The 27,983-nt window shown below is 39.5% G+C and overlaps 1 protein-coding gene across 2 annotated transcripts; it reads right to left on the minus strand.

Annotated features, from left to right (window-relative positions):
- Positions 1–5,384: 5,384 nt before the first annotated feature.
- Positions 5,385–26,804, minus strand: LOC113174343 (CD82 antigen-like). Of its 2 annotated transcripts, none has more exons than XM_026378261.1 (9): positions 26,657–26,804; positions 16,952–17,024; positions 14,247–14,319; positions 10,438–10,559; positions 9,341–9,415; positions 7,772–7,870; positions 7,176–7,349; positions 6,959–7,042; positions 5,385–6,676 (listed from the first exon to the last, which is right to left on the minus strand). In XM_026378261.1, exons 2-9 carry the CDS (start codon positions 17,012–17,014, stop codon positions 6,587–6,589), a joined length of 780 nt encoding a protein of 259 aa, XP_026234046.1. In that variant the 5' UTR covers positions 17,015–17,024; positions 26,657–26,804; the 3' UTR covers positions 5,385–6,586. The 2 variants fall into 2 exon arrangements, with proteins under 2 accessions (XP_026234046.1, XP_026234047.1); XM_026378262.1 differs by having other exon boundaries at positions 16,952–17,020; positions 26,654–26,793.
- Between the last annotated feature and the right edge of the window lie 1,179 nt (positions 26,805–27,983).

Below are 27,983 nucleotides of genomic sequence, written 5' to 3' on the forward strand. Positions count from 1 at the left end.
TACACCTCTGTTCCCTGCACTGACAGAGGAGCACCATCTGGCAGAATATGTCGAGGACACCAGGGAGCTCGAGTCTGTTCAGCACAATCAGGAGCAGCGATGAAAACAAGTGCAACCTTTACTCACCAACTTCTCCATGGGTGGTCCCGACAAGCACATTTTTACTTCTGAGGAATGTTCACCTCCTCTCTCCTGCAGGTCTACAAACACAGGCCTGAAGTTTAGTTTTCTGCTGTCAGAGAAAAGGGTACCTGCAGTGGTTTAGAGGCTGAGACAGGGAGTGGGATTTTTAAATAATGCAGCAGAATTCCCGGTCTCAAAGCCAGACACAGTAGTCACAAAACCTAGCTCAGAATAACAAAATAAGCTATTACACGTTAAATGGTTTGACCTTGATTTGTATAATTAGCGGTACAGTAAATAAAAAGGTGGATTATTTTGCTGTTGATCCTGCACGCAGCGAGTCATGTGGCTAAATGAAGTCCACTGTGCTCTGCAGAGCATTTGAGCATCTTTGAGCTACACAGCTTTACCGTTTTGGCTCGACATCATTTTTAGGCAGCATCGTTTCCAGATGCTGAAGATGGCTGTTAAAAAAACAGAAAGAAAGAAAAGAAGGTTGTTGTTTTTTGCACTTTTTAACTTTGTCCACGTTTTAATAGAACAAACAGAAATATGTTTTATTGTATATGTTCATTTTGACCTGACCTGGACAGAAGGAGCGTTTTATGTCCATCTAAGACTTCAGCTGCATCATCATTTTATCTTTTAAACAAATACAAGACATTAAATGCAAACAATGTAAGAAAATACAAATATATATATAATAAAAAAAAGGATTTAAAAACAACTCTGCATGTGAGAAATTAGTGTGCGTCTGTCAGGACCTAAAGCCTAACTACAGTTAATACAAAGAGGTGTATGCTCCAGACAAACAGCAGCTGTTTTGGCTCAGGGATCAGCCAGAGCACACCACACAGATAAGATGCAACTTTTCTTTCTGCATACAAATGTTTGCTTCTGGTTTCCCACCTGCCACCAAAGTGACAGCTTGTCTATCTCAAACCAGCCAGCTACTATCAGTGAAATTGAGATTCTTACTTTGTCTTGTCCTCTAAAGAAAGACATTTTGTATATCTACAGAACTACTCCCCGTCTTGTTGGTTGGAGAGACGTGAAGCAGTGAGTTGTGAGTTAAGTCAGTCGTGCCCTGTCTCTGTCCATTAATTCAGCGTGTTCTCCTGTCACATGTGACGGGCGCAGCGATCCCACTGCAGGTACCTGATGTATAAACCCTGACAGGCTCCAGAGGAGCTGCAAGCATGAAGGACTTTGGGAAAAGAAAGGTCGCCTACTGGGAATTGGCAGATGCGAAGGGGTAGATTTGTGTCTATGTGAGCTTCTGTGATTGAAAGAGTTTTGGAAACTCTGCATTCAGTAATGAAGATGAAGAAGAAGCTCTTTTCAAAACAGCAGCACACAGTTCATTTGACGTTGCCGTACTGTTTTATGACTCCTTAACATGTGGAACATTTCTTAAAACCTGCAACATGCAACATGTATATTAGCTTTCCAGGACGGCCTGCAGTAAAAACACATGCTCTGAATTGTAATGTTCCCTGTAGGTTTGAAAGGTGACTCTGAAACGCTTGAAGCCTGCTGCTTCATGGTTGTGGAGGACAACAGCTGGAGTCAGCTGTGATTCACAGCAGCTACAGTGATTTACAACAAGTGAACCACTGTAGTTCACACAAACACTCAAACGACTGCAGCTCGAAAGACTTTAACTTTAACAAAAATGTTTATTGTTTATATATATATAATTACCAAAAGTGGTGCAGTAGCAAATAGTTTTTAAATGACCACAGAAAAATGTGTTACATGGTTTGAATACTTACATAACAACAAACAGAAAATCATTCGGCTTGAATAGAAACTGCATCAACAGAAAACAAGCTGTGTGATGTAAACAATACTCACAGAGAAAGAGAATGAATTCACAGTCAGAGCTGATGTTTGACTGATGGAGAGAAGTAGGAATGGAAGTGAGATGCAAAATGTACAAACACACTCGAGCCATTATCAGGATGATGAAATTAGTTCTCTATTAAGGGTTAAACTGAGGTTGTTGAAAAACTCAAATCTTTATGCTCGTGCAGAATAAATCGTGTTGTTGTGAAGTGTGATACAGCATGAGGAGGAGGAAGAGGAGGAGGAGGAGGAGGAAGGAAGGACTGCTTGATCTCAGCACTTACAGAATAACAAACAGCCTGCCTACTGTTGGGAGAGACACCTGGGAGAGCCTGAACATCTACTGCTATGTCAAAAACTCCAGGTGAGGTCTTCCGTGCTACATCGCCCTTCTGTACGTGCAGGAAAAAACCAGGAGCAGCGAGTGTAGATCTGAAAACCCAAAGGACATAAAAAAAAAAAAATGACTCATGCAGCATTTCAAGAACCAGTCCATCACAACACATGTAGAGCAGCATCCTCCAATCGGAGAGGGGTTTGACACATCTCTGACAAAAACAGCCCGTCAAGATAAGATTGAAGCTGAGATGCTATTTTTATTGAAGGTCTGAAACATGTCACACTTAAATAACGGACCCTTTTGTTTCAGCCACGTCTCCTTTATATATTTAGCGATTACTCACAGAATGTTGGCTGAGATGACATTTCATTCACCAGCTTCATGGATGACACATGCAGATACAACCACAGGGTTTGGTTGCCTGTCACGGCCCACTCCCTCCCACTTTACCTTCTGATGTTTAAACTTTAAATTCTCACTCTGAGGTTCAGGTGAGCCTCTTCTACATTTAAGTGATTTAGAAGTTTGTTTTCTCAAGAAAAGGGATTTTAGAATGTTAAACCTTTGGTCATTTGAGGTGGGTTAGGTTAGGTTAGGTTAGGTTAGGGTTTGTCCACAGTAGTAGTGTGGTTATAGACACAAAGCTGTTAAATGTCTTGTGCCACAGATGATAAATTGCACCAACTCTGGGGTTCCCCTGAAGGTTCACCTTTGTGGATTTTAGTAAAATATCTCACCAACTCTTGGATGGACTGACTTGAAATGTGAGAACTGAACTGACCCTTGGTGACCTTTGCCCTATCAGATTGCAGACAATTCAAATATCATTGTCATAAGCACTTTGATTTATGACCTTGGCCTTAGCTGTACTACCACAGCTCAAAGCTCCACTGTGTCCAGGTGGAGCCTCACAGAGCTGCTAGTGCGACTTGATATTTGTTGTGTGTAGTGTACAGAAAATTATCAGTGATCACCAACTATGATATATTACATAAACAATACAATAATTTGGGCTGGGTGTAGGATTTAAGTGAATAATTTTCCATTTTCTGCCACACAGACAACCACAGAACATTCAAACGGCTGCAGCTCGAGCTCTGAACATATTCAGCCAGCAGAAGTTGATCAGAAAAGCCTTCCCAAGGTTCAAACCTCTTCAACTCCGTTGAACTCTTTTAAATGAGATGATGACCCCACCAGGCTCCCATTCATGTCACTAATGACTTCCTTTCTGTACATTCAACGCCCTTCATTGTGTAGTGAAATTAGATTATGCTTAACATGGTTGATGATGATCTCACTGGTCTGGATTGTGGTGAGTGTGAGTGTGTGTGTGTGTGTGTGTGTGTGTGTGTGTGCCAAACTTGAGTGAGTAGACCTCCACATCTATACCAACAGATGAAATGTCCTGCCCGTTTCCTGTCAGCTGTTGTTTCTCACGTCGGTGTTGAAGGACGTCTGATGTGATTGTGTGTTCTCTCAGCAAAATACTCCCATCTACTGTAACATTATTTTGTCACATGTTACAGAGAAGAGACATAATATGAAACAAGTTGTATTATAAGATGCTAAGTGATCCTTTTGGATCCATTATCTGACTGCAGCCATGGTTGGATGACCAGACGGGCCTGCCAGGCACAGCTCGATAGAGTGACCCCTGTATGAAGTGAAATCATGTGGCTCAGTTAAAAGACAAAACATGTCCATAAAGAGATGCATAATGGTCCCGAAAAAAGATATGCCTGAGCAAAATAACCACAAGGAAATAAAATATGAGCGCTAAAGAGACACACATGACGATGAACAAAGTAGTGAACAGGTTACAAGATGATGAACAAGGCCGAAGACAGAAGAAGACAAAACATGAACTTTTTCTTCAACAGGAAAAAGTGATTTTTACCTCGACGGGACTCTTAAAAGGTTTACATTTAAAACTCTTCCCCTTATTTTCTAGTTATGGTTTGACAAGTGATCATGAACAGGAACTGTCTCCATTTCTATAAAGGAGTCACAGCCAGTGTCCAGCTTTTAGAAAATGTGTCCTTATACAGTTTAAGCTCATGTAATTTCAAGAATTTGCCCAATTAAACAGTTTTCCCCTGCGTACAAGCTATAAATTTAGTATACGTATCACAAACTGCTCCTACACAGGCTTTGAGCATATCTGCTCTGCCATTGTTCAAGTATAATCGTACATGAGCTTTCAAAATGTTGTCGTCACCCGTCTCATCAATCTTTCCTGAATCATGTTTGTATTCAAACAGGAAATTCCACATGTAAAACAAACTATGTTGTTAGAAAAGCTTAAATGTACAAAATATATAAACAAACATTTTAATTGCTCACTTCTCAAACTCACTTCAATTCAACAACAATCATAACATCTGTTTCTTTCTGATTCCTCTGGACACTTTCAGAATAAAAGCATCAGTGAGTGATGAGGTTGCGTTTTGGAGTAAGAGCTCCCACTAGTGGTTTGAAGAACAACTACACCTAATGTGTAGTCATTTTAGTTCAGTCTAACCTTAGGTTCTGACCAGTTCTTTAGTAAAGGTGACTTATCACATGGTCTTTATCAACAGATTCCAGTTGTAATGGACATTTTTCTGTACATTTTGTTATATCAAAAATTTTGTTATATAAAAAAAACTGCTGCACTTATCACGTGCTATTTAAATATAATTAGATAGATAGATAGATAGATACTTTATTGATCCCCAAGGGGAAATTTTGGTGTTGCAGCAGCCATTACACACAAAAACAATTGTGTGTAATTATAGTATTAACTCATTGTGAACAATGGCCTTCAACTTAAACAGCTGATAAAACAGCTGGTCATTGATAGCTGACTTGTATTATTTTGCAATTTACATTCATCTCAAGTAGAGATTAATTATTTGTCACTCGGTGTCCACACACACACACACACACTCTAATGCGTTAGACAAATTCATGTTAACATTTAGGTCTCTGTCAGGTAGTGTATGGTCCCAACACCTTCCACAATGATCAATGATTTAAGTTGATCTATTTAAAGACGTCTACAGCTACAAACACCAGCAACACACTGAAATCAGACAAACTACTGTAATCAGTTTATTGGCAAAAGGAAATAGAATGAATGTGAGTACACACTTACTAATCCAGCTAGCTATAGTACCTGTCCACCTGGTTATAACCAGATGAGCCTTTTGTCTTAGAAACCATTATTAACCATATTAAGGTTAATGGAATGTCTTATACAGACTGTACACGAAAGGAAAACAGGATGAACATTATAAAAACAACATAACATCTTGGCTGAATGTTCAAATTGTACACCAATGACTTTCTACGTTTCTTTTTCAACATGGTTCTCCTCCCAATGTACTTATTTTACTCCAAAATGATTTGGTGTGGACTTTACCTTTTCACATTTTTCAAAAGTGCTGAAAAGGAAACATTTCACTCTTCACGTGTTTGTTTGGGTTAAAGTTGGTAGAGCAGAGACTCATTTATGATCATAAAGCTATATTTATATAATGTCTTGTTTTTACAGGTGAAAAGTGATACTTTTTGATAATAAGTACCATAAAATCTCATCTTTAGTATATAATTATTTCTATTATTTCCAGAACAGGATGTTGACAAATCAAAATTAAGAAAATATGAAAAACAATGCATGAAAACAATTTTTTTTAAATTCAAAGAGAGACCAGCAGCTAAAGAAAACACTGGCTGACTAAAATTATATACAAAGTACTAAAAACATTTCACAAAAAATCAAAATGCTGGTGTATTTAAACAAAAGAAAAGAATAGAAAACACACACACAAAGTGGAAAAACTTAGGTTTGCACACAATTTCTCTTCAGATATTTTAGGGAAATTAACACCATGACGCCATCATTTACAGACATTACAGATACCAGCAACACTGTAATCTGAGCCTGAGAGAGTGTATGAGCTGGGAAGAACCTGTACTCCATATTTCACCCTCTCCCCTCATCCATCACTTCTTACCTCACTATCTTTGTTTTTTTTTAAGTTCCTCTAATTTAGTCGTTCACAAACATTTTCAGCATCACTCTCTGATCCACAGTTCAAAACTAAAAGTCTCTAAAGTGCTCCAAAGAAACTGGACTGACAAAAAAAAGAAAGATGCAAGTGCCTCAAAAGAAGAATAATCCAACAAAATATAAAGCAAACACACATTATTCAACATTTGGACCCAATGTTTCACCAAATATACGATGGGAACAGTGGATTATTTTACTCTCTCCATTTTTCTGTGCTTCTACAGGTACTTTGGCACTTTGGTGTATTCCTCTGTGATTCCGTTCTGTACGTTCCTGCACATGCAGATGGACAAGATCATCCCCAGCAGCTGTGAAACAAGACACAGATCAATTCATCAATTCATACAGATAATATATTTATATAAAGCTAAATAACTGTATGAAAGTCTGATACAGTTTACTACTTAATTTATGTGTTTTATCATTGTGGAACACAGAATGTTGCTCTGTGGTTCTCCAGAGGTATTTGGTTTGCAGTAAACACAGCATTAGATCAGATTGTAATTATGTAATTATATCTGTTTTATGTGTTATTTGCTACTTAACCAAATATTGCAGAAGCACCATCATGTTAATGAATGTGGCTGTACCTCAATGAAAGCCACTCCGAGACAGATACCCAGGACGAACCACATGTTGCTGAGGATCCAGCTCTCCACACTGACAGCACAACCCTGAATAACACACACACACACACACACACACACACACACACACAGGTTAATACACCAGCACAGAAAAACAAATGGAAGGGGAGCACAGCTCAGGTATTGTAAACTGCTGAGAATAACAGAAAACACTGTTTACCACATCATAAACGGGCCAGTCGGGTGTTTGAGCCTCACAGAATCCACTGGTGGAGAAGTTTCCAGTGGCGTGCGAGATGTTCTGGCAGGAGCAGGGAAACAGCAGCCTAGAGCTATTGACGATGACCATGTTAACATCCCAGTCTCCCTTATTGCTCCAACCACAGCACTCCATCTAGAGAAAGACAGGACCACAGATGTTAACAGTGATGATCTTCAGTGTGGTAAATTGAAGGAAAAAAAAAAAACACAGACAAGACAGACTGTCGGTACAAGCACAAGAATAATTGCTTTTCAAGGGTGTTCAGTTTGAGCGGCTCTCCAGACAGGAATGAACACGCCTTGTCAGATATTATGGGTTCAGTCAATGTTGAGATTGAAGGAAGAAAAGTCGGCTCCACATCCATATCCCTGACACATGGAAAACTGAGAACTAACTGAAAACCTAATCATTTGCATAAGAAACATACTGCAGTGCCTTTTTTGTTTTTTTAACTTGCTTTAAGAAAATTTAAGGACATATTTATAGAAAATGCAGTATGACAGATAACATATGAACAGCATGAACCAGGTCACAGATAAGTGGTTCAAACTCACATTCCTCTGGATGAAGTCCCAGGCCTGCTCTGTGGTCGAGTTGCTGCCAGGGTACTTGTCCAGCACCTTGGTGACGATCTCGAACATTTCATCATTTACCTGAAAGAAAACCAGTTGAGCTGTTGACAAAACAAGTCTATACGGTAAAAGGTCTGTAATTGGCTCTAACTTAGTTGAAGCTGTGTCCAGCCGAGTTAAAAATCTTGAGTTTTAATTTATTAGTGTCTGACTTGGTCCAAATCAGTGAGAGCAGAGGCAGCCAAGACATCCAACCTGAATATTGAGACTCTCAACTTGTCCAGTGAGCACAGTTCTGTGCACTGGAAAAGCAGCTGTTATTTTTTGCCCCTTTTCTTTTTGGCTTCAAACCTCTGCTTGGCAGACTGAGCTGTGGCTTCAAAGCAGTCGTACAGTTTCCAACAAACGGTCAGATGCAGTAAGCAGAGATCTGTCTGCATGCTGAACAGCTGAATTCCTATTTTTTGTTACAGCATTTCTTATGATTTGATGCTTTGTGTGATGGGAACTTTAACTCCTGTTTTTCTGAGCCAGAGCAATTATTGAGATTTGCAGCAAATACTTTGATATTTGTAGATGTGTGTATGAGTAACCACACGCTTGTGTCAATGTGCAGCTGACTTTATTTGGCCTCACAGTTTGTAGTCAAACTTCCCAATTTACAGTAACATTACAACAGGCTCTCCAAATCAGGATTAAGTGCATCTGATTTGATTTACTTTTCTACAAATGGCAAAATATTGATTGTAGTTTAGAAAGGCGCACAACTGTGTATTGTACACAGTAAGGCCCCGCAGCGAACAAGTATCATGACAAAAACCAATAGATGGTAAATCTTACTTATTGTAATATTTCACTTTCAGTATTTGACCATTATTATTCATCATTATTATTCATCATTAGCTTATTTAAGCCTGTACTATATGTGTAAGAGTCATATGTGACACATTCAGAATTTGAATAAATTCATATTCCTGCATTTTTAAATAACACTGGTTGTTCTGAAAATGAAAATGCTCAATAAAAATAAGAATAATTAAGTTTAATGGTTAGAATACCCAAGTCAAAACATTACTGTAAGAAAAGAAGCTTCTTGAGTCATTCGTCACCCTTTCTGCTAATATTGGTGTTTGTGTGGAAATTACCTCTAAATAGACACTAGGGGACGCTGCAACACCAAATGATGTCACCTTGAGTTTCAGTTTGATGGTGGGCAATATGTCCCCTCCTCAGACACATGACATTCTGAGTTAACCGTGGTGTAAACCTCAGCATGAGTACAACGACTTTCTATTCACGACACGTGTTATTTTCAAGTAACAGACAAAGCACATAGTTCTGCTTGGATGGTATGTTATGACACATCGTGGGTGTGAACAGCAGCCTGTCATAAGACAAAGGCAAGTTCCTTTTGGTAAAATCACCTGTTAACGTTTGCACACACTGATGTAGCTTCTAGGGGAGACTAGCAAAAGAGGAAACTCCCGGGATGCTCATGTATTCACCCTCTCAAGAGATGTGATGGGAGAGAAATGAAGTAATCTCACTCACCGCCTCCTTGTGGAAGTAGATGAGAACACCGACTGTTATCTGAGCGATGAGGATCACCAGAAGGCAGGTGAAATACTGAGGAGAGGAAACAACAGATGATATCCACATCATTATGTGTTGAACTGCAGTATAAACCTCGACAATGGGCAGAAGTACCCACGGCCTGACATGTCTGTGTCATACAGCTCCATATTATAAATGATATAAAAACATGTCTGAGCTTCACTGTTGCACTGCGAACATGTAACTGGGTCAAATGTACAGCAACATCTCACTTGTTTTTACTACTCTGCAACTCTAAATTTCGGATTCAAAGCCCCACTCTGTCATTTGATCCCCACTACACGATGTGTGAGTCATTTTCAATAACATATGTATTGGCACTTAAAGTTGTTATCGCGGTGTTGATTCGAGACATTTGAGAAATTCAGTGTCTCCACATTCCTCCCATTATTAAGTGAGCTACAAAGATACTGAAAGATCTGAGTGCTGCAAAGCTTTCGGTTTCTTTAACGTACTAGTAGGCTTAAGCAGTATTTCCTTTTTTTGTAAGCACCAACTCTTCTGCAGATCACTTCAAGTTCTGAGCTATTTCTGGCTTCTTTTCACACACAACATGTTTAAGATGCAGCCACAGATTTTCAGTAAACGCTGCAATTACTGTTGAATTCTTTTACTTTTGAAACTAACCATGCATTAACATTTCTAATTTCTAATATTAATCTAAATAATTTTATATTATTTGCAGACATAGTATACTGCAGCACGCAAAGGAGAAACTCCTACTGTGGTAACTTTGTAGTTTGCCAAGTATCCATCAAATTTTTATCCAGTGTTTTCAAGCTCTGTAGTGTAGCAGCAGCTGATGTGAACATCAGTCACCGACTGCTCTGATCTCTTAGACAGATCAAGCTTTTTAAAGCCTTGGGGTTACACAGAATGACATTCAAGATGGAAATGTCCTCTAAAAGTATTCACATTCATTCTCCAACTTACATTACAATTCCACAGTTAGGCTAGCATTTGTAAAATGGCTGCATTATCCGCCATAATATCTGAATGATCATACCATATGTACACACGGCACTATCACTCACCAGGCCGAGCAGACATCGAACCTCATAAATGGCACCCACACATCCAAGGAAACCAATGAGCATGGAGAAGGCCCCAACTCCAATCAATGTGTAGCAGACCACCTTAACAGATGTGGAGTTATCTAAATCACATAAGAAGTACAGGTAAGAGACAACATTTTGTCACAGCAGAACAGAATATATTGTGGCTATCAAACAGATACTGTTAACTCTGAAGAGTCTGGTCTGCAATTGATGCAGTTGAGGAGAATAATCTGTGCAATTATGGAAAACACCACATTTCTGGATTTAAAAACATATTACTGGGAATAAACTGTGAACAAACATATGTTCATCTACAAACAGCTATGTGCTGCTCTTGGATTAAACTAAAAATATAGCAATAGCAACTCCTAAATATTTGTTTTGAGATTAGGGTTATCTCCTTGTTTCATCTCGTCTGAACCTTGAAATCAGAGCTTTACACTAAATGAACTTTGTTGTGGACCGAAAGTAACTGCAGCGTCAATCACTGAATAGTTTAGCTGGATACTTGTAAATCATGTGATCATACAGGAAGTGAAATACTTTATTAGTTTTAAAATGGTGTCAGTCCGCTCTGGTGCCCATTAGTTACATAGCGTATTTCATGCCATTATACAGCAACAATCCCAATAAAACAATAAAAAACTCAGTTTATAAACATTCAAAATGTTCATATCATCATAATCAAGTGAAATAAATGAACCGTGTTGCATTTCTGAATCTATTTTTAATGGATTTTGGCAGGATTTTATAAGGCAAAGGTTCTGAAGCATCTTCTAAATGAGCAGAAACGCTAAACTACAGCACTTTAAAATCTACGAGCTTGTGGTAACTAAAACCAGATAAGCTCGCCAGTACAGCAGCATGTGTGATCATCAAAAATGAATTGAATCAGAAACAAATGTGAGGCCTCAGTGCTCTACTTATGCTGAATGATCAGTGGCCAAAGTAATGCAGGAAGCTAAAATAAAGCTTCAGCTACAATTCAAACCCCAGAACGGGATTTGAGGAACTCTCTTTTGATGGAGCATGACGCATCAAGAACTGAGACCCAGTTTCACTTAGTTCATGACATCCACCCTCCAGAGACTCAGCATCACAGGCTCTCAGAAGCCCTCTTTTGTTCTCTACTACTTCTGAAAATGTGATGCCTCAACTAAATATGTCAAAACTCCATTCAATCCAAAATACATGAGGAGGATTCACTCACCGTAAAATAGATCAGTTTGAACCGATTCAGCTGCAGCCTGTACCCCTTTGAGGGAGGCCTGGAGGGTACGATACTCTCACTATGAGGCCTTAGATCAAAAAGATCAGTTGCCGTTTTCCTGAAACTAAACCAATATTAACTAAAGTGATACAAATGGAGCCAACAGCACTGATCAACTAACTGTAGTTTGAATAAATTAGACTCCAAGGAAACTAAAAATACTAAAGAGGAGCATACAGACATCATCAGTGTCATTTTGGTCAGTGCGTTCCAAGTTCTCAGCCACTGACTTAGTAAACTGGGTCTTGTTTTGGTCTAGTTGTGACTCAGCTCAGTCTTTGTACAATCAGGCTACAGCAGCACCAGGCTGATTTCATCTTTCACATGCTGCACCAGGCAGCTCATTGATTCACCCTCAAAACCACCGATCATCTGTGAGCTATAACGGGGCCACTGGCGCAGTTTATCAAATGTTCCATTGGGCATCAATACATCTCATTTATACGCAGACAAAAAGCTAAAGTGTCTACTGTACATTAACCTCTGCCCTGTGTGGTCTGTGTCATATGACTGCATGCCCAGCCTCTAAGAAGCTCACGCTATCAGTCCTCCCTCTCCTCTGCTTGGACAGGCCAGTGATGTAGAGAGTGTGTGTGTGTGTGTGTGTGTGTGTGTGTGGTGATGAGTAAGGCAGTGAGCGCACTGGGCTGATGTGATGCATGCTGATGCTGGACGGAGCAGAAAGAGCCCAGTGTCTGAGGGGAGGACACCTGCAGAGCGACCACGGTCGACAGACAAATGTCCTCAGTGACACTTGCCCTTCTCAGACTGAACACACACAGACATTCGCCTTCTCTCACTGGCTGTCTATCACACTTGCTCAATGTCTGTCTCTATATTTCTGCATCAGCCCTTCTTCACTAATCTCTATGCCTTGCTGTCTCGCTGACACTGCTCGTCTCTTTCCCTTCGTCCTTTTGTGTTCTCCCTTTCTGATAAACTCTTACTGTTACCAGTTCACACAGCATTAGCGGATAGTCTTCTCTTACACACTTCTTTGATATTGCCTGAGATTTGGATAAGAAAAGTCAGTAGGTTACAGATCGCTTGGCGGCTGTTTTAGTATTTAGAAAGCAGAAAGCATATTTCCACAGTTGTGTATTAGTAGTGAACGGATATATTCACTATGCAAACTCATGGGTGAATGTTGGTAGATGAAAAAAAAAAATCAGCACAAACAAGCAGAAGTATTAGATATACAGAAATTCTCACTATGTTGTTGTGCTTGTTATAGATAAGATATGACGACAGCACCCAAGCACCCAACCTTCAACCTGGGAATACCTGGAACTTGTTTTAATGATACTTGCGGCAGTGTGCCAAAATGTTACTGTACAGTCAAACAAAATGTCGGGGAAACCTGTTCACTCATATGGTGGAAAACCAGTGCAGACAATAAACCTTAAACAGACGCAAGCCTCAGTTTTATGGTATATGTCTTTTATCAGACTAGTTATTCAGCTGAAATCTTTGGTAATCCTCCGTTTCATACAAATGGGGGATTGTATGTTCAGAATTTATGTGAGGATGAAATTGTGGGTTTATTTTAAGTAAGGTCCTTCACCCTTAAAATTCTGCATGAAGGTTGCTCGTCGGTCAAATACCACAAATCATTTTACACACCCGACGGTTTTAAAAAATCATTTTACAACATGTAAAAAGTGACCGACCTCTAACTTCGTTAGGTCAGCAGTCTAATATGTCAAATTTTCCTGGGGGGTTTGGAAATGGCAAACAATTCCCTCAACAAAACATATTTCTGGGAAATAGAAGAGGAACTTCCCAGGGGAAACATATATTAAGTGAACCGGGTAGTGACAAAAGCTCTGTGCGGCTGAAGAAATGTATAAATTAAAAATATAAGGTGTGGTGCGATTCTTCATATTTGTGAGTCTTTGTGAATTTGTATCTGAACAAATTTAACTACAGTTAAATGCAAAAGTCTGAACAAATACTGTTCACTTGTCTTCCAATGTTCAAACTACACCTGCTTTTTAGACATGTTTCAACAGATGACCTAATAATAATCAGAGAGGTTTCTCTTGTTTTCCCACACTCAAACGCACACGCTCATAGACACAAATGTACAGAGACACACAACAAACACTTGCAGCCTGCAGCCAGAACCTGGCCTGCTTCCAGCTTATTAATCATGACTCCATTTGCATTGGCCTACATCAACTCTACAAGTGGATTAGTGTAAAGAATCAACTAGAAATAATATATCGACCACTTGTTTTGTTTATTCTTTAGTAGTCGTCACACTAAAATCCAGCCAGGAGAGCAACCTTGAAGAGTCTTATCCTTTGCTAAAAAACAAACAAAAAAACAAAGATGGGAGTTTTGCTTCTACACAGGACGCTAGTACGAAGAAGTAATCATGTCACCTATTAGTGATAAGCTCTCTGGAAAATGAGACCTTTTTCGGTTTTACAGCTGAACAGAGCAATTCTAGCTGTTCATTGTTCAGTTTCACTAAAAGGACTGTTACATGAAATCTGATGCAGCCACTTACTCAGGACGGCGGTGAAGCTTTGATTGTCCAGGCGGAGCCACAGTCCAAAGCCCATGATGATGACCCCAGACAGCTGGAACAGAAACACACACAAACACACAGGTCAGTCATAAAAAAAAAAAAAAAATACCCCTGACGTGTACATGTGTGTGAATAAGAGATTTCAACAGATGTTGAGTTTGTTGAGGATCATCGGAACACAGCTTTTTTTTTTTTTTTTTTTTTTCCTGAGGTATTTGATGCAACAATACATAAAAACTCACAGTTCAGTTTTATGCTGATGTGCTTTTACTGGTGAGTTACAGTGTTCATTAAAAAGCAGTAGTATATCTCATTTAGCATTTCTTCTAAATCATGATTTTGGACCATTTTATGGTACCGGTAGGGATATTTGCACTAACTGCTGGACTAACAACCACAACATATCTTAGTTGTTCCTGGATACAGACAGAGTTTTTCCTTTGAAGGGTTTTTTGTGCTTTTATAGAGTTTACAACTAGGTCTAGTTTCATAGCAGTCAAATCCCAAAATATCTACATCGTCCTTATAAAAGACAGTTTATGTAACTAAAATTTAGCTCATTTCACATTTCTCAAAAACCAAAAAGGTGATAATATCAGTAGCCAGCCCTGTTGGACACCAGTCTGTTTAGTTTTGAGCAGTGTCTACTGTGAATGAGGGTAAACAAAGTCCTAATTACTAATTGGTCCTAATTAACAGTCAGCTCCAATTTACATCCCACATCCAAAACCTCAACCTGAACAAGTCCACTGCACAAATAAGGAACATTTGGAGGATTTACCCTGCATTGTTGTCCTGCTGAGTCTTTTCAGCCTCCATAAATGTAGGAACCCAAATACACACTGACATTGTTAAGTAGCTCTTTACTTCAGATCACAGAGGGAGAGAAGAAACTACAGGGTGAGAGTAACTTTAGTAACTAGGCCACAAACTCTTCATCTGCACTGTAATTAAGACTCACACAGAAAGGGAACACGAATGAACAGTTGACATCTTGTCCTTTAAAGCTGTCCACTCAACAGCAATCTACTGGCACAATACAACAAGTAACACTAAAGGAAAAATCCAACTTTAGCTTTACGCTGTCGAACAATTTGCTCAAAGCACTGGACACAAATTTAGTGTTGACAAGTATAAAGACCCCTTCAGATTTTACATTTTTATAGAAATCTGATTTTAAAAAGTATTTAAAACATTGACTATTTTTTTCAAAGCAACTGGCAGCAATTATGACTTCTCCACAAGCTTCACTTAGAACAGTTTGTCCTTTTCCTCCTCACAGATCCTCTCAACCTCCATCAGATTGGATGGCAGGTGAACTGCTGTTTTTAGGTCTTTCCCTCAATGTTTAAAGGGGTTTAAGTCTTTACTTTTGTTAGGCCAAGCAGGGACAGTCTGACATGTTCTGAAGCCCTATATGTTGTTTTAATCAATCCAGGTATCTACACAGCAAAAAGAGTTTATGTTTTTATGCATTAAACGATTTGAGCTTTGAGCACCTCCAAAACACAGGTGACTCTCACTCAGTGACCAGCTCTGTTGAACAAAGAGTACTGAAGATGCTTATGCTGCTCGGCTGACATGCTGCTAAGTCTAATTACCAAAAGTTGCTTCCATCTAGCTACTCTACCATGAAGGCCTGATAGATGTGTTGCTGCGATGGTCACCTTCTGCAGGTTCTTCCATTTCTGCACAGGTGCTCTGAAACTATAGAGAGAATGTTTTATTCTTTTTCATCTGCTCTACCAAGGCTCACTGTGTCCAGCTGCTCAGTTTAGCTGGACGTCTAGAAGACTCCTCGTGGTTAAACTTCACAATTACTCAGAACACAAAAGTTCACTAACATAGAAACACAGCAGTTTCCTAGATAATTACACAATGCTACAAGTTAATGTTTTAGCCATCAATTTTAATTATTTCCATGTGATTTCTGAGAAATTACATTTTTGCCCATTAGTTTGGTACTACATGGGGAATAATTAGTTGAGCTTAATTAAATCAGGAAGTCTCATTAAACAAGATCGCCTTTACAAATCGGTGTGACTGTTGTATTATGTTTCTAAATAGCAGCTTTTCATGAGGCTCTTGCTCGATTTAGAGCAGACTTCTCTGAATGGACTCAAAGCAAATTTACTTGTGGTCCCAGATTTGTCTCGAGCATTTAAACCAAACTCACCATTCTCCGATGTTCTCATTTAAACAGTCTTTTCACTGACAATAGCAAGTTGGTAAGATATGAAATTGACAACTTCCTGTGCCATGTAGAGTAGAAGTGAAGAGCGCATTTACACATTCACACACTGGTAGAGGGTGACACTAGTTCTGTAGTACATGTCATGGGTGGACAGCGTTAGTATTATTAAAGATGAACCGTTATTGAAGAGACTATGCAATGTAGCATGTAGTAATGTAGAAGATTAAACATTAGTTTAACTGGCATCAGCAGTCAATGTTGATTTCATGTTCATAAGTTAGATAAGAGGGAGCTAATGTGGTTGTTCTTCAAAGACTGTGACTCGATTGTGTAACTGTTGTGTTTGACTGTCTGCTCTGTCTCTGCTACAACAATGATGGTACTGCTTTATGTGCTGAATGCAACCACTTGTAGCTGTCAAAAAAAATGCTATTTAATTTTAAGTCAACTTTTGTGCAACATTAATATGAATTGTTAACATAATACTCACAAAGAAGATGAGGTTGAAGAGGAACAGAAAGTACTTGCTCACTGTCACGCAGCCTTTTCCCATTGTGCCGGATCTGAAACACGTGAAACACAAAAGTCAGATTACGAATTGTCATGAACAGAGCAGCAGACAATGCAGGTGAGGTTAACATCAGAGATGTAGTAACATAAGTTCTGCATATATCCAGATTTGCTCTGAGGATGAACTTGATGCGAACAAGTGCTGACAGATGCTGTAAGAACCACAGACGTCTGTGGCTAAGCTGGCCCGGATGATCACGATAGGGGCTGGGGCTCAAATCTCCAGGATTACACCCACAAAACCAACAATCACAACCTCAATCTGTGAGTACAACGGGAGGAGGGGCAGAGGACAAAATCATACTCTCTCTGACGTGGTCTCTCACACTTTCTAGCCCCCTCTGACTCAAAGAATCTATTTCTTCTTTCTTTGATTTAGAGAAAAATCAATAATATCAATATTACAATTTTATATTAATGTAAAATTAATCAGCTGACATTAATTTTATATTAATATTAAATTGTAAATTGATATTATTGATTTTTACACATTTTACATGTGTAAAAATGTATTAGCCAGATTATCATTGTAAAAAAAAAAAAAATTAAACAATGCTACAATGCTTAAAAACCTATCCAGGATCTGTCTGCAGTATTATTTTTTCACGGTCTCTCACAGTTTAACTGTACCAAACGTCCAACAATTTTTCAGGATTGCAAAATCAGTTATGATTTGTACAAGATTTTTATAGTTTCTATTGTAAGTGTATTCATTTTGTATGACCACCAAATAATATTTCAGAAAATGTTTTATGTTTCAAAAAAAAAAAAAAAAAAGCCAATAAAAAAAGTATCCAACTTGCTTTAACTGTTTAGAAAGTTTCAGCGCCAGTCTTCTTCCTGTCTGGTGGCTGGTATTTACGGCAAATGCAGCCTGACATGAACTTTGTTTTTCAGTCGTCCATTCTCTCCCCATCAACTCCCCCCCAGTACTGTATTGGCATCTTACTGTCCAATAAATCTTTGAAAATCTGGGTGAAATATGGAGGCTTGGCTCAATATTTCTGCCTGGCAAAGAAGCACTAGCGTGAGCACATTGCCCTTGAATCTGACCCATATTCCCATCACTGCAAATGGGTTACTGTTACAGCATTGCCTGTGCCAGTTTAGGGAGTAACTGTGGGGGGGGGGGGGGGGGGGGGTGCTGCAGGGATAACAGAAGGAAGAGAATATGCAATGGGAAAGACATTTTGGCAAACCATCGTTGCAGAGCCAGATGGAAGGTATTACAGGCTATAAACAGAGCAGACTGAAGCCTTAACAAAGAGCAGGTCAGCCTGTTGTGCTACATAGCAGGAATCTGAAAGCAAAGCCGTGACGAGTTTTAAGACTGATGTCAAACCTAAACATTTATTTAAAAAAAAAAAAAAAGACTGGCTGAAGGTTTCACCGTAAATAAAGTGAAACCAAAAAACAAAAACAAGAAGGGACAAATTCAAAAAAAAGATTTGGGTAATTCATATGTAAATTAGTTATTTACCATAAGATCTTGATCTGCATAATTTAGGCTCTAATATGCCTGAACTGTTGAACACTGTGCAACAGCAGGACAAGGTTGGTGTGAAAATCCAGCCATGTCAGCATTTACAACCTTTGCATGTAGATCTTACCTTTTAAAATAAAATATATAGACCCAAAAGGTAAAATACAGAGAAATGATTAAAATTCTCTGATTGGTGAGAAAGGTGAAAAACCTTTTAGTGAATTTCTCTGCACAGCTACAAGCGCTACCATTTACTGAGTCTTGGGCTTCAGCAGCATCTCTCCACATTAATAAATTCTGGAGCATATTTCTTGTAGAAAAATATTCAAAAAATATTGTAGGTTGAAGTGTTTGTAACCAAGCTGGATTTTATCCCCCTCCCCACTAAAGTACTGTTTGCATGCTTCTGTCTTTCTAGCATGTTCTTGTTAGCCTGCGAGCTGCAGCAGTGAGCAGCCACCATGTCACCAAGCCTCTAGGAGCCTCTATTATTTCACAAAGACGTGGATGCGTTTTGCTGGGTCACTTAGGTCAGCACTGTGGTTGTGGCTGATTGTGGACAACAACTGACCTCTGTACAGAGGAATAACAGTAACTCACAGTACTCGTTACCTTTGGTCATTTGATGGGATTACTTGACAATAGGAACAGTACACAACGTCACCAATACCCTTAAAATTACACCATGTTTCCTTCAAGTCTCCCCAGGGATACAAATTCTAGACTGAAAGTTGTACACATGACAGAGGCATTTATACACCGCTGGCTGGGAAAAATTAAAAAGAGGTCCTGAAACAAAGCCTTTGTTCAACTTAGTAGTTCCACTGAGCCACTTTGTGCTGCAGCTGCTGAAAAAAAGAAGCAAGACTGCACCAGGAATGTACACGATGTTTCAATTAGTTTATCGGCCCAACATTATAAACATGCACGGTTATTTTGTTTGTGTGTTCTTTACAGAAACCATAGAGAAGATTCATTTCTCACAGCTACTGCTCCAGTACATCAAAAACACTCAGACCAGAAATAGGAGGAGGTCATCCTAATCATTCCCAATATGTAAGTATATTATGAAGGCAGTAACTACCATAAATATGCTGCTGAAAAACACCACGTTAAACTTAAAATGTTATCAAACGGATCCTTGAACACAAAGAGTGGGAGTGGGACTGGGCTCCTCTTCGAAATGAGTAGAGCCCATGACTGATTTATTTTAATCTCAGATGAGCTGGTGTGTCTTGGGTAGATCACGTATGTGGGGGTCAGTTTATACTCAAACAAAAGTAACTTACAGGGCATGTTGCCCAATGCTGTTGGAAATCATAAGCATTTTATATGTTCTGTATGCCCACAGGAGAGATGTTCATGCCTTGCTTTCTTTCTTTCTCTCTCACCTCCACACAGCCGACCACTTGGTTTAAAAAGTGGGCAAATCTCTAATAGTAGAACTGATGTCAAAACAGCTGATGTGAGGAGAGGGTTTCCGAACCTACTGGACCGTCCAACAGGCGTTTCTGACAGCATGCTGGTGCCTCACCAATTATACATATTATAGCTGTGACTAAATTATAACTTTCATGAGCAGCGAGAGGAAGTTTGAGGCAGAGCTACAGTCAAGACAGAGAGAAGTCCAAGCTATTTTGAGACAGGCTCCACTGACACATTGAAATATTGCTTGTGTCCATTTGTTCCTTTGACTCCGTGGCTGAAAATACCTCCGCTCTATGATTTACAGCGTCAAAAGGCAAAGGAATTTACCCGTTACATGGTTTGTCCACCTGAGCAGGTATCTCAGCTTATCAGATATTCTCACTTGTCATAGCTGTACAAATTGCAAGTGTCGATAAAAACATTACCAGTGGCTCCGTTTTATTTAAAGACTTCCTGTAAACACAGAAACCCTGAAAAGCTGAAACAGCATCACTTTCATTTCTCCATTGGTTTTAATATGAGCTGTAATAAAAGAAGCCCTTTCACTCCTCTGTTGGTTTGTCCCTCCTCATTAATGTTCCTCCTCCTCCTATCAAAGTGTCTAGTTGTACCAGGCACAACAAAGCTTCAGTTGCACTGAATAATGCAACAACAGAAATAAAAAACAAAACAAAACAAAACAAAACTCAAAAACAGGTTTCTCTGTTTCTGAGCATGTAGTTCTGCACGTAACTTTGTATGTAACAGTAGAAAAATCATTGCTCCAGGGATCCTGCTCGATGTGGGAGAATCCAGCCCCTAGTGTACTTAGAGCCCTTTCCTGTCGTGCTAAGATTAGTCCCTCTAAGATCCATTAGCTTAAACGTTTACATTTTTACAGATAAAAGTGATGTATGCGATTTATTTACATTAATTACTCAAAGAGCATGTTATTCATTTGATGTTTTCAATCACTTACCAACACCTCTGAATATTGTGCAGTCCTGTACAATCAGTGGATGAATTATTCAAGATCTAGGATAGTTATATCTTCTAGATTTTGATGATTACCAACAACTACAGTATTAGAAAAATCACACTGAAATAAGATCTGCAACAATTAGGTAAACAGTTGATAAAAGCAAATGTATATAATCGACTGATTATATCATTTTTCCCCATGTCTATTCTAGCAATCAGTCCTCAGTTGACTTAACTTAAGCGTTGCTGTTAGAGTGCTCCCAGTAGCCCCCGTTTGGGGTAGAAAGAGAATCACTAACACTACAGCAGTGTCTTTGTAGCACAGGGGTTTCAAACCCATGCTTCTTGAGGGCTGCTGCTCTGCATGTTGCCCCCAACTATCCCTGTGGTACTCCACCCTAATCTGTGATACCGCTTCAGACTGAAAGCACACACCTGATCCAGGTAGTCCGTAGTGCAGGGATAGTTGGAAAACGAGAAGCACAACGGCCCAAAAGGACTCAAAGTTCCCCACCCACGCTCTAGCAAATGGCCTCATATCAACTTCACTCACATTAACAGAAAGTATGAAAGGTCTTTGAGGAAAATGTTAGTTACAAAGTGATGGTGTGAAATTCATTCATTCAACTCATTCTGGTGGTGTATTAACACAAAAGGCACTGAAACTAATTTCAGAAATTTAGCACCATTAAAGTAAAACCGAGGCCGTTTCTTCTCACTCCTTTTTTCTATGACTGAAAGGAAAACATCTACCATTCAGTATTTGTTAGCAGCGCCAGTAGTACAGCCGGTCCACGCTTACACACTCTGACTCATGCAGAAATGAGCAGGAGGTGTGTGGGGCAACAAGAGCAACAATAAACTCTTGTTTTCCCACACTGTCCTTTTCATAAATAGCTCAGAATCCATTTGTGGCCTGCATTTTAATTTCATATTAAGACAGCAGGGATGAACAAAGCGAGTGTTTATCTGACCAAAACTGAAAGTCCAAAAATGATCAGATATCATTTCCACAGTTTTGGTCTCTCTACTGTCAGACCTAAATGTTTATGTCAAGTTATGCAATAAATGCAATTAGCAAAAATGGCATTGTATAATGAAATAAAATATTTGTTTATTTTCTCATGTGATTATCTGTAAGACCAATGCCCTCTCCTCACCTGACAACAACCCCACCACACACAGGCTCTCATTCTGAGGGTCTCATTCAAAGGCAGCTTTCAGACACAATTTTCTCCTCATGCAACAAAAGGGGAAACTTGACACATGGAAGGCTGCTCTGGCCTTACAGTTCCTCCACACAATAAAAACAGCCACGGCTGTTTCAAAGATGCCCTTTTGCCTTTTCTCAACGTGAGACCTTGTTTTCAGAGACACCTGACAAGTCTTTTGCTGCACTTTAGACGATGTAAAGCTATACTAAGCTGCAAGACCACTTCCACACCTCCTAGGAAGTAACTTAAGCTAACCAAAGATGTGTGAACACAAAAATAATACTTGCACGGATATACTTAAAACTAGTAGACAAGTGTTTTAGGACTAAATTGCTTGTGTTTTTAAATTACTGTCCACAGTTTAATATTAAACATTTTCATTAAAAAAGTGATTGAGTTGAGTTGATCCTTTGAGTTTCATTCCTCTCATGTCGGCTCTACTGAAGGCGTCTTTCAACAACTCCCAACTCTCCACACCCACATGTTGCAAGTTTTTTTTTATTTTTTTTTTTATTTATCACATGTTCAAAACAAAACCCTGCACTTTATCAAGTAGGCAACCAACCAGTTTGGAGGCATTAACAGAGCACACAGTAGTGAACTCAGACACCCTTAGACACAAAATCCAGAGTACCTATAGGTAACCCTATAACACTACCTAGGAATAAAAAAGAAATGATAGCTCCTATTGTAATGTGTTAATAATAAAGTGTTTCTGTCCAAAAGTAGTTTCAGTCCAAATTTAGCACAAATGCAAACTGAACTTCCAGGAAATCAGCATATGAAAACTGAAATGATTAGTATTAACAAACCTAACACTGATAGGAAATCAAAGTTGTTTTTGAAGCGTCTATCATGCAGTGTCGCAGGCAAAGTAGCGATAGCGTAAAGGAAGGAAACCGTCTGCTTGTAGGGTGAGGATGGCAGGTGCATGGTTGGAGGAAGGGGGGGGGGGGTGGAGCTGTCACCAAAACTAAAAGCCAATGCATGTCAGTAAATGAACTCACGACAGTAAATGAACTACCCACCATAGTTAATTCAACTTTTGACCACTGGCAACTCTCTGTTCCCACTCCTCTGAAAAGAGCAAGCTGTGCAGGTTTCCATGACAACGCTGCTGAGGGGGTGGAGGTGATGGAGTCAATCAGTAAAATCTTGTTTAGATTCAGCCTCAGGAACTCAAATCCACAATGTGAAGCACTTAAACGGTTATCAGTCACATAAATCTCTGCTCTGCTTTTACTGTGACTTTAAGACAAGACACAAACTAAAACTGTCAGAAAAAACACACATCAAGTTTGAAGAGCCGCTGCTTTAGCATCTTGAATAGAGTCTCTTCGCAATTTGATAAACCGCATCTTAAAGTCAATCAATTCAGCAAATTTAACAGGAATTAATTTGTGTTTTGTACATTTGATGCTGACAAATAAGAGAAAATACGCTGCCTGGCCAGAAATAAAAAAGTTGCACGTTCTAATAATTCTTGGACAGTTTTACTGCTTATGCGTTTTATTTACTTTTTTCTGTGCAGAGGTGGGTTACTTTCTCACCAAGATCTTGTGTTGGTGATGGGATCAGTCTGCTGCGTTAAGTATTTTCCAGCACATCTCAAAGACTCAAAGAGGACTAAGGTCTGCACTCTGTGGTGGCCAATTCATGTGTGAAAATGATGTATCATGCTCCCTGAACCACTTTTCATCTATGCCCGTATGATCAAGGAAGAAAAAAAAAAGTCCACTGAAGGAAAAACCTGGTCATTCAGTTCATTCAGATAGTGAGCTGACCTCATTGCGTTGCCAGTTGAAACACATTAATCACCTGCAGTAAGTGTCCAAAGGAACACGCCTACCTGTTTACTAGACAGTGTATAATGTGTGGGGATGATACCTTTTTATCAAGTATGAATCTGGTTCGAAACTGAAACAAGAGTTGTTATCAAAACTTGCAGAATTTGCCTGGTTGGCTTTTGTTGAGTATATCTACAGACTGGTTTTTGCAGAAGTGGTGTGCCATGTTCAGTCAGCCTTATCTACCACAGTGTTTCTACACACGTTACAAGATATTCGTCTGCCTGTAGTGGATACACAGACAACTCCTGGTCCTGCAAAGTGTCTCCAGACTTGTTGGTTAAAGATTAAACTGATCAAACTGATAATCAATCTGCATATTATCTGTTATGGTCATTTTGTTGATAAACCTTTAAACTGAGAAATTTTAACCTTTCGTGAAGTTTGTCTTAGGTCACAAGCATCTGCTTTCTTGAGGAAAAGTGCTTTTCATCCAACAGGGACAACTGTTGATTTGTGAGCAATGCCATTTGTTGTGGAGCAAAAATTTGAGCTGCCCGAGTTGTTCAAGCGTTATTAAGCCAAAACTACCTTGAGGGCAATTTCATTAAACAGAGTAAACAATTTGTGGACTCTGGAATCGTCATTGTGGGAGAGTTTATAACATGCAGCTCTTGTTCTTGTGAGAAAGGTCCCCTGTCAGAACACAGAAACTCTGTTTAAGATTTTTCTACAGTTTAAACACACAGGCGTGGCATCTGGTTCCTGTAATAGTCTTGACAGTGAAGACATCCAGAATGCAGCCAAACTGGTACTGAGCTGCCGAAGATGAAATACTCTTGTTTCTGGTCTGACAACCATCCAAACCTTAACCTCTAGCAGCTGTACGCCATAATCTATTCAACGAGACACTTTTCTGTTCTAGGTGTATGGAAAGGTAATTAAGGTCATGATGGACTGACACAGGCCCTGCAGCTGTACTGATTTACAGGCTCACATGTTGAGGAAAAGATGGAAGAACTCTGATGAGGAACAGGAGGGGGATGAAACGTACAAAACACTGACCCACATTCCCATCTATAACACAGACCGGTCCTCATAAACACACACTAGAGCTCCACTCAGTTTTTAAAGGGACACAGCTCAGCTGTTGTATCTCTTTGACAAGACCTTAGTTCAATTAACAGACTGAAGGAAAATTTATCAGCTGCTATTTTGATCATTTGTCCTGACAGCTTAACACACTGCAACTAAACACAGCAAACACAACCAATACAAATAAGAAGTCATTTAAAGGGAATTCTTTGGTTCTAGCTTCTCACGTTAATAGTTTTTTTTTTTTCTTAAAGGAGTAGTTCGGGGTTTTTTTTTAAGCCGGCCTTGTCACATACTGCAGTCTGTCACAGCAGCTCTTCTTTTCTACATCACCTCTTTTCTTGTTTTTAAGTTTTTAAGCAGCTTTCAGATCCACCATGTTTGAGGCATCTTTAATCAACCTTGTCAAACACTTTCTTCTCACTGCTAGGTGTAAACTAATATCTCTGGGATTTGAACAGTTGGTTAAAAAAAAAAAAAACTACTCATCTGGTTAGGTTACAGTCGGCCTAGGTAAACAACATTTTTACTTTTCACATCCAGACAAAACCAGATCGGTAAGTAATCAGTCAGTAAACACTGTATGAAATATATATGTTTCCCATTAAGTATTAAGAAAAGTTCAGCAGAAATCATAAGTAGGTTGTTTTTTTGCTCCTTTTCTTGTTCATACATGACAGTAAACTGAGTAGGTTTGGATTTTGGAGCCAACAAGACATATGAAGGAAGCACTTTTTTTAATTATGACAGAGCCTTGAAGATATTAGTCAGCTGCAGCTTAAGGTCCTCTGGTGTACTTTCATTTTCTCTTCATGTTTGTCTCTTTCCATTTGATTGTTTAAATATGTTTAGGCAGATGTGTAAGCCACCTAAAGCCAGAGAAGGTTCAGTTTTTGAGACTTTACTCCGATCTTTGATGTATTTGCAGTAAAATATTGGATGATTTCATGTCTTCAGGTCACAAACAACCATTAGAAAAATCACGACACAGCCAGTTGACACTCACAAAAGGACACAAGTAGACTTTGCTCTGTTTACCGAGCAAAGAAAGCTGGAAACAACTTGTGGTTTGAGAATTCACAAATATTGACTTACAATATTGGATTTTTTTACTGAGCCGCCTACAAGAACTAATGTGCCTGAAAAACTGTGTGGACCAGATCTTCCTCTCCCTCAGTGTGACAGATCAGGTTTACATTCACTTTAGGTCTGTACAATAGAAACATGCACACCACCATGTTGTGGGCGCACACTGCATGTTTGTGTGGCAAAGTAAATAAGTTGTGCAGCAGAGGAGGGTTTGGGACCTTTTAACCCATTTCACAGAAATAAAACATAAAAATTAGGTTTGACGCGAGACGCTGCTGTCAAATGAGTAATAATTAATAAGTAATTCAGAGAACTTGTACTTTAGTGGATCACAACAAGTGATCAGAAGACACAGATCCTCCACACAGGCGCCACATCATCAGCCACAGCAGCGAGTTCACAAACACAGGCTCGAAACGTGGTCATTCACACAGTCGTCAGATCTAATCAGCAGCCTGGACCCGATCCCCCGCGCAGCCACGCACGCCTCGTGTCCTCAGACCACGCTGCCGTTTCCGTCCACACGCGACACTTGGAGCGCATCGACCGTGCGGTCGCTGGTTACTTACGTGTTTTCCTCACGATAAACTGCGGTGAAACTTGGCGGAGAGCAGTGCGGGTCCCGTGTGAGCAGCAGCACAGAGTCTGAAAACTGAAGCAGATCACTCACTCACACACAGACAGACAGGAGGACAGACAGACAGACAGCAGGAAACCTCCTGTGGTCCCCACCATGTGGCAGATATGGGAATTAACGCGTCAAACGCCCCTTTTAACCCGCAAATCCCCGCAGCGTCCGCTGAGAGGCACGGAACAAGAGAGGATTAAAACAGGCTGATATAAGTGTGTGTGAGCTACTCCAGGATACTATGAACACACACACACACACACACACACACACACACACACACACACACACACACACACACACACACACACACACACACACACACAGCTAATTTCTCTGTTTATATCCAGTGTTATTATTTTGTGTTTATATTTTATCTGCATTTTTATTTACAATTTCTTAAATCAAATTTAGTTTTTTGTTTTTTCCGCATCAGTAACATTATTAGACAACTACTGATGTGACAAAGCAGCTACAGCTTTTTAATATTTTGCTATTACTTAGCTGGAGGAAGTTGTAATATCATTTTATAACCCAGTGTTCAGTATGGAGGTAGAGAAGCCTGGTGTAGGTTAGCAGAAAGGTTGGTAATAGGGAGAAACAGATAACCTGGCTCTGTCCAGTTCAAAGATGTTAAATATGAACAGCATCTGCCAGAATTTTTTTCAAAAAAACATCTCAAATTTAGTTCAATATTACAATTGTGTCCAGCACATTACACCATTTAGTACTGACAGGCCCATATGGGTGAAGAAAGAGGGAGGTGATGAGGTCAGGGTCGGTCTGAACATTACAATGCTCCTCCACACTACTGCACACACAGTTACTTCAGCATGTGAGGGGACACTACTGTGTTCGTAAATGGTATTATTCTACAACCGCCAATGTCATAAATGTAGAGACCGCAGACATGATCCCAACAGAGCTGTGTGCCTGTCTTATGTGCAAGGATACAACGATCAGACGTAAAACAAAGGAGGTAACTAACAAAACGAAACTGTTTCTCAGTGGATCCTTGTGGACTTTGGACAGTTTTATAACAGATGAAGACACTTATGACTAGTGACACTATGTGGGCTGCTGAGCTGAAGCATGACCTCACAATTCACTGAGGTTGTCATATCACAGTGGGCTCATTTGTTTTTCCATGAAACCACAAACATGTATGTCGTAATAGAAAGTAGACGAGGCCATTTCTTTCCCCACCCAAGTTCTGTATTTATTTGTTAATACAAATTTGCCCGTTCCGCTCCAGCAGGCAGATATAG

Source organism: Anabas testudineus, chromosome 3 (genome assembly GCF_900324465.2).
Source record: "Anabas testudineus chromosome 3, fAnaTes1.2, whole genome shotgun sequence".
In the NCBI taxonomy this organism is placed as follows: Eukaryota; Metazoa; Chordata; class Actinopteri; order Anabantiformes; family Anabantidae; genus Anabas; species Anabas testudineus.

What these genes read in the sequence shown, in the direction of transcription:
- LOC113174343 (XM_026378261.1), bottom strand. Translation starts at nt 17,014, where the DNA reads ATGGGAAAAGGCTGCGTGACAGTGAGCAAGTACTTTCTGTTCCTCTTC. An exon ending in AAGCTTCACCGCCGTCCTGA is followed by an intron (nt 10,560 to 14,246) that starts GTAAGTGGCTGC and finishes TATGTGATTTAG; the next exon opens with ATAACTCCACATCTGTTAAG. An exon ending in TCTACTTCCACAAGGAGGCG is followed by an intron (nt 7,871 to 9,340) that starts GTGAGTGAGATT and finishes GTTTTCTTTCAG; the next exon opens with GTAAATGATGAAATGTTCGA.